Raw genomic sequence first — 5,801 nt, forward strand, 5'->3', positions numbered from 1 at the left:
TTATCTGGAGGCTTCTCTCCAATCGGGTGCCGGTTGACACGAAACTTCAGTGGCGGGAGATTGAGCTAGCTTCTAAGTGCCAATGCTGCCCCCACAGACCGAACACTGAGTCACTCCAACACCTCTTCATCCAGGGATATGGAGCTCGCAGAGTATGGAGTGAGTTCGACGGCTGGTTCACAGGCCCGTTCCCACGCATCCATATCAATGACACAATCCCTACGAGAATCGAAGTGTGGGCGCGAAGGTGCCAACAGCCGAACAAGAAACATCTTAGCCGAGCCACTCCATACCTCATCCTTTGGTTTATTTGGTCGGAGAGAAACAGGAGCCGCCACCAAGGCACACAGTTTAAACCACAAAACGTGGTATGGCAGGTCCACATGTTCATTCGAAATGCTATGTCTAATGGAAGCTTGAAGCCGAAACATTGGAAGGGAGTTAAACTTGGAATCAATATTCCTCAACAAGCGGCGGCAATCAGGGCGCTACCCCTAGCCATGGCAATCAAATGGAACCCCCCGGATCAGCCGTGGATAAAGCTCAACACGGATGGCTCCTATAATGAAGCGAACGGCAGTACAGGGGCTGGCGGGATTATTCGAGACCACTCGGGTAAGATGCTCGTCGCCGTCAGCACACCCCTTGAAGCCCACTCGGCGTTAGAAGCGGAGCTGTTGGCCATGATCCACGGGCTAAATATAGCCAAGGAATACGGCCTACCAATCTGGATTGAGTCAGATGCAGAGCAAGCAATCAAATTGGTCAATGGGACGGGATGGGGGCCGGCACTCGCTCGGCAAGCGGTGGCGCAACTAACCATTCTCAAACGCCAACTCAAATTCCGAGCCACCTTCATACACAGGGAGGGGAACAAAGCGGCGGACTTCCTTGCGAAAATGGGGCTAGTCCAAGACAGTGGCCTACGAATGCACTACAACTCAGCACCGAGAGAACTATTGGACTTGGTTAGATTGGACGAGATGGGAGTGTCGCACATCCGAAACCTAGACGGGGACGGGCATCAAAGTTGATCATGAGACGACGGGAGACAATAGTGACTAGCTTTGTGGTTAATTGTATTTTGGAAAGGAGTATGATGAGGTCCGAACCTTGTGGGATCGGACCGCATACTACTCTTGATTTTGTTACGGCACACCACTTTTGGTGTGGCCACGCCTTGTAATTATCTCTTGTGGAAATATAGGGATGAGGGACCCACGAACCCTCCACCGTAGAGGTGTTTGATTAAAAAAAAAAAAAAAAAAAAAAAAAAAAAAAAAAAAAATGCACGTTAAGACTGCGTTTCTAAACGGCGGTCTTGAGGAGACCATCTACATGGAACAACCCGAAGGTTATGCCATAAAGGGCAAAGAACACATGGTTTGGAAGCTTAAGAAGGCCATTTATGGCCTCAAGCAAGCATCTAGATCATGGAACCAGTGTTTCGATCAAACTGTTCGCAAGTTTGGATTCGAAAAATGCCAAGTGAAAGCTGTGTGTACAAGAAGGTTGAAAAAGGGAATGTTGTGTTCTTAGTTTTATATGTAGATGACATTCTTCTAATTGGAAACAATAAAAAGATGTAGTCATCAGTACGAACTTGGTTGTAAAACCAGTTCGAGATGAAGGATATAGGAGACGCGGGACACATCCTCGGGATCAAGGTTCTTTGGAATCGAGAAAAGAAGATGTTGTGCTTATCTCAAGAACCTTACCTCGAAACAGTACCTTTTAGACATGGCATCCATCTATCTCAAGAGATGTGCCCCAAATCGCCGTCTGAGATACAAGCAATGAGAAGAATTCCATATGCTTTGGCAGTTGGAAGTCTCATGTATGCTATGCTTTGTACGAGTCCTGATATTTGCTTTGCTGTTAGCATGGTGGCAAGATATCAGTCGAATCCGGGCCAAGGACATTGGACTGCCGTAAAGAACATACTCAAGTACCTTAAACGGACTAAGGACTATGCTCTAGTTTACAATGCAGTCGAGCTCTGTCCTTTGGGATATTCTAACTCAGACTTTCAAGCTGATCAGGACTCGAGAAAATCTACTTCAGGATATGAGTTCACCTTAGGAGGTGGAGCCGTAATTTGGAAGAGTGTGAACCAGAAATGCATCGCGGACTCGACCATGGAAGCCAAGTATGTGGCCGCTTCGGATGCTGCAAAAGAGGCAGTATGGTTCAAGAACTTCCTAATGGATTTAGGTGTGGTTGCGAATCTGCCCTAGAGCATCGCGGTTTATTAAGACAATTCTGGTGCTGTGGCAAATTCGAAGGAACCAAGAGCTCACAAAGCGAGCAAACACATAGAGAGCGGAAGTATCTTATCATAATGGATATAGTGTAGAGAGGAGACCTACATACAAGTGGTCAAGATTGCATCAGAGAACAACCTGGCAGATCCTTTTACAAAGGCATTGGCGGTAAAACCGTTCGAGGGCCACGTTGAAGGGATGGGAGTTCGACTCATTCAAGACCTCAACTCGCTTTCAGTATAAGTGGGAGAAATTTGACGTGTGCACACTATTTTGTATACTCGAAAGCGGTTTTTAGTATAAGTGGGAGATTGTTAGGGCTTGTATACTAGAAATCACCTTTCGAGTGATTGAATACTGTAAAACTCTAATAATTATTTTCCAATGAATGCAACAGATTATTTTGTCATAATGTTGTTATGTTTTACATTTAATGGATGTTTATTGCATATTTAAATGTATAAGCGAACGTAACATAAGTCTAAGTCTTTGTTCTAGTAGACCGGTTGTGGGCTGCGCTCAATTTAAGGTACGCGGTCAGTTCTGAACAAAGAAAAACAAGAATTTCACAACCCAGATAGACCTAGACTACCTATCGTGAAAGGTTGCAATGTCAGTCCGATTATTTCTAAGCCTTATTGAAATATGATGACGTTGGTGTGGTATAGCACTGAATGGATCTAACAGCAAGACGAGTCTTTATGCTATCTACTGAAAGACGAGGTCTTGATAATTAATTTTCTTAGTCAATGTACATTAGCATTGAGCATACGATATCGAGTATCTACTACTTTGACTTACCCAAGGTGCGGGTTTTTCGTCACCCAACAATCCTGATATATTGGGTAGTGGTGATCATTGTCTAGCGGTGCTAGAATTGCTATTATGTTGAATCGTGCGCGAGGAGAGTCTCGTTTGATAACATCCATAAGAGGAGCTCGAAACGAGGTTTTATTATTCGGAACCTAGCTAGTTGGAGTTTACTTACTCTATGAATAATAAATAAGAGTTTCTTGCTAAGTCCACTCTTGGGGAATAAAATATGTTAATTATTAAGTCCATAGCAGACATTAATTAATAATGGATGTTTATATCTTAAGCACGAGAATGAATTAAAAAAATAAAAGAAACCCGGAATACTTGTGATTTCGGATTTGGAAAGGCAGTGCAATATACTTCTGTAGTGGCTGCTTATAATATTCCAATATAAACTTATATTAAATTGTGGGTTCAATTTAAGACGAGACGTGGAGTAGAGATTGACGGGAGCCGCGAGCCAAGTCCGACGATGAAGTCGCTTTCGTCGGGGATGGGCCGGGGGTGACAAGCGGAGTGGGATTGGGAGGAGGACGGCAGGGTGGTAACCACCAAGGAGGATGAAGAAAGGTGATGAACCGTTGGACGAGGGAGTGGTGGCTGGGGTCGGCGAATGTCGTCGGTTGGCGAGGTGGTGGTGGGAGATTAGCGGCGGAGGTCAAAGGTGGTACAGTAGGGTGGAGTAATTTAGAGAGAAGGAAGAGCGTCTCTCTACTCGTTGCAATTCCCCCCCACATTGATCTTGTGGATGCGCATCCTTAATCTCTTTTGTTTGACCCAGCTTTGATAAAATTTAGTGTTCTTGTCGCCCTCCGCAAGCCATCTAAGGGTCTCCTTTTGTCTCCAAAAGTCCTCCTCCATCTTGAGAAGACGGATATACATGGCAATGCTACGGTTAACTTCTGCCCTGTTATCCGGGGAAGGCCTCTCCTCAAATTCTGCTTGGGCCATCGCGATTTTTTCCTCCATTTCCCTAAGGTTGTCATGAATGTTCCCGAAGACAGCCTTATTCCACTCCTTAAGGGTTTTCTTAACTCGGCCAAGCTTAATCTGAAGATTGAGAAGTCCTCCAGCCCCGGTCGGTTGGCTCCAGTCACCCCGAACCAAATCAGCAAAACCATCGTGCCTAACCCACATATTTTGAAAGCGGAACGGCCTGCCCTCAGTGTGGGTACTTGGGGTTCTGCACCGGACCAACACGGGGCCATGGTCCGATGAAACCCGAGGTAAGTTTGTTACTCTAGTCGCTTCAAAGCATTGTTTTTTTTTTTTTAATCAAACACCTTCACGGTGGAGGGTTCGTGGGTCCCTCATCCCTATATATCAATAAAGAGCCATTACTTGATTACAAGAGGACCAATCTTTCTAAAGCTAGAGTGACAAAAACAATTTACACCACACCCTATTACAAAAACACCACAAGAGTAAATAGGGGTCAATCCGGGGATGGACCGACACCCACATACTCTACGGCGTCCGGTACAAAGCAAGATCGGTGACGACTTTCCGTGCCTCGTGCTACTCTCGTTCCCCATCTCTCACCCGAAGATTGGGCACTCCCATTTCATCCATCCGGATGATGGCTCTAATCCTTCTTGGAACATTTTGTGGGGACATTTGTTGGAAATTATCTTGTTCCACTCCCATTTTGGCGAGCATATCAGCCGCTTTGTTGCCCTCCCTATGAATGAAGGTGGCCCGGAAAATATGTCCACGTTTGAAGCCATGCAAAAGGGCCATGACGCGGCGAACTTGTGCCGGGCCCCAAGTCATTGAGCAACTTAATAGCTTGTTCCGCATCTGATTCAATCCATATGGGTAGGTTGAACACCTTCGCTACCTCCAACCCATAGTGTATGGCCATGAGCTCGGCCTCAAGAGCCGATTGAACGACGAGGGGGGTTGCAAATGCTGCAAGTAATTTCCCATTGTGGTCCCGAACAAGACCCCCTCCGCCACCCTTGTTTGTTGCCTCAAAGAACGCCCCATCCGTGTTAAGCTTGATCCATGTGCGTTCCGGGGGGTGCCACTTAACCGGCATAACTAACGGTCTCGGCCCCCTTGTCTCGGGGTGATTCGGAGGGCTCATTCCGAGTTTCACTCCATTCCAATGCTTCGGCTTGATGTGACCATTGGTCATGTTGTTGTGGATGAACATGTGAACCTGCCAGACAACGTTGTACGGTTTGAACTGAATTTGCTCATGTCGACTCCTATTCCTCTCCGCCCAAAGGAACCACAGAATGAGGTATGGAATGACTCGGCTAAGGTGTCTCCTATCATGCTGTTGGGTCATAGCGGACCACACTTGCAACCTGTCCGGGATGGTGTCGTTCACCCTAAGAGATGGGGCCGAGCCTTCGAACCAACCGTCGAACTCCCTCCAGACACATGCTGCCCCCCACCCTCGGATGAAGAGATGTTGAAGGGACTCGGTGTTAGGCCTCCGTGGGCAGCATTGGCATTTCGACGCAAGCTCAATCTTCCTCCATTGGAGCTTGGAGTCAACCGGAATCCTGTTTGACAATAATCGCCAATTGAAGATTGCAATAGATTTTGTAAGGCCAGCCCTCCAAATGTCGTCGAGAGCTTGGATTCTCGGCCTTTGCGTACGAATAGTCTCCCAGGTCGTAGTGAGCGAGAACTCCCCGAGCCGAGAAAGCTTCCATCGAAGGACGTCCGGTTCTCCCGCGACGATTGGGGTATGGAGGATTTGTGTGA

General features: G+C 46.8%; 1 protein-coding gene across 1 annotated transcript; it reads right to left on the reverse strand.

Moving 5' to 3' along the window:
- Positions 1-4,761: 4,761 nt before the first annotated feature.
- On the reverse strand, positions 4,762-5,376 carry LOC121804003. The gene has a single exon (XM_042203561.1). The coding sequence runs from the start codon at positions 5,374-5,376 to the stop codon at positions 4,762-4,764; it is 615 nt and encodes a 204-aa protein (XP_042059495.1).
- Positions 5,377-5,801: the final 425 nt, after the last annotated feature.

This window comes from Salvia splendens, chromosome 5, assembly GCF_004379255.2.
Source record: "Salvia splendens isolate huo1 chromosome 5, SspV2, whole genome shotgun sequence".
Classification (NCBI taxonomy): Eukaryota; Viridiplantae; Streptophyta; class Magnoliopsida; order Lamiales; family Lamiaceae; genus Salvia; species Salvia splendens.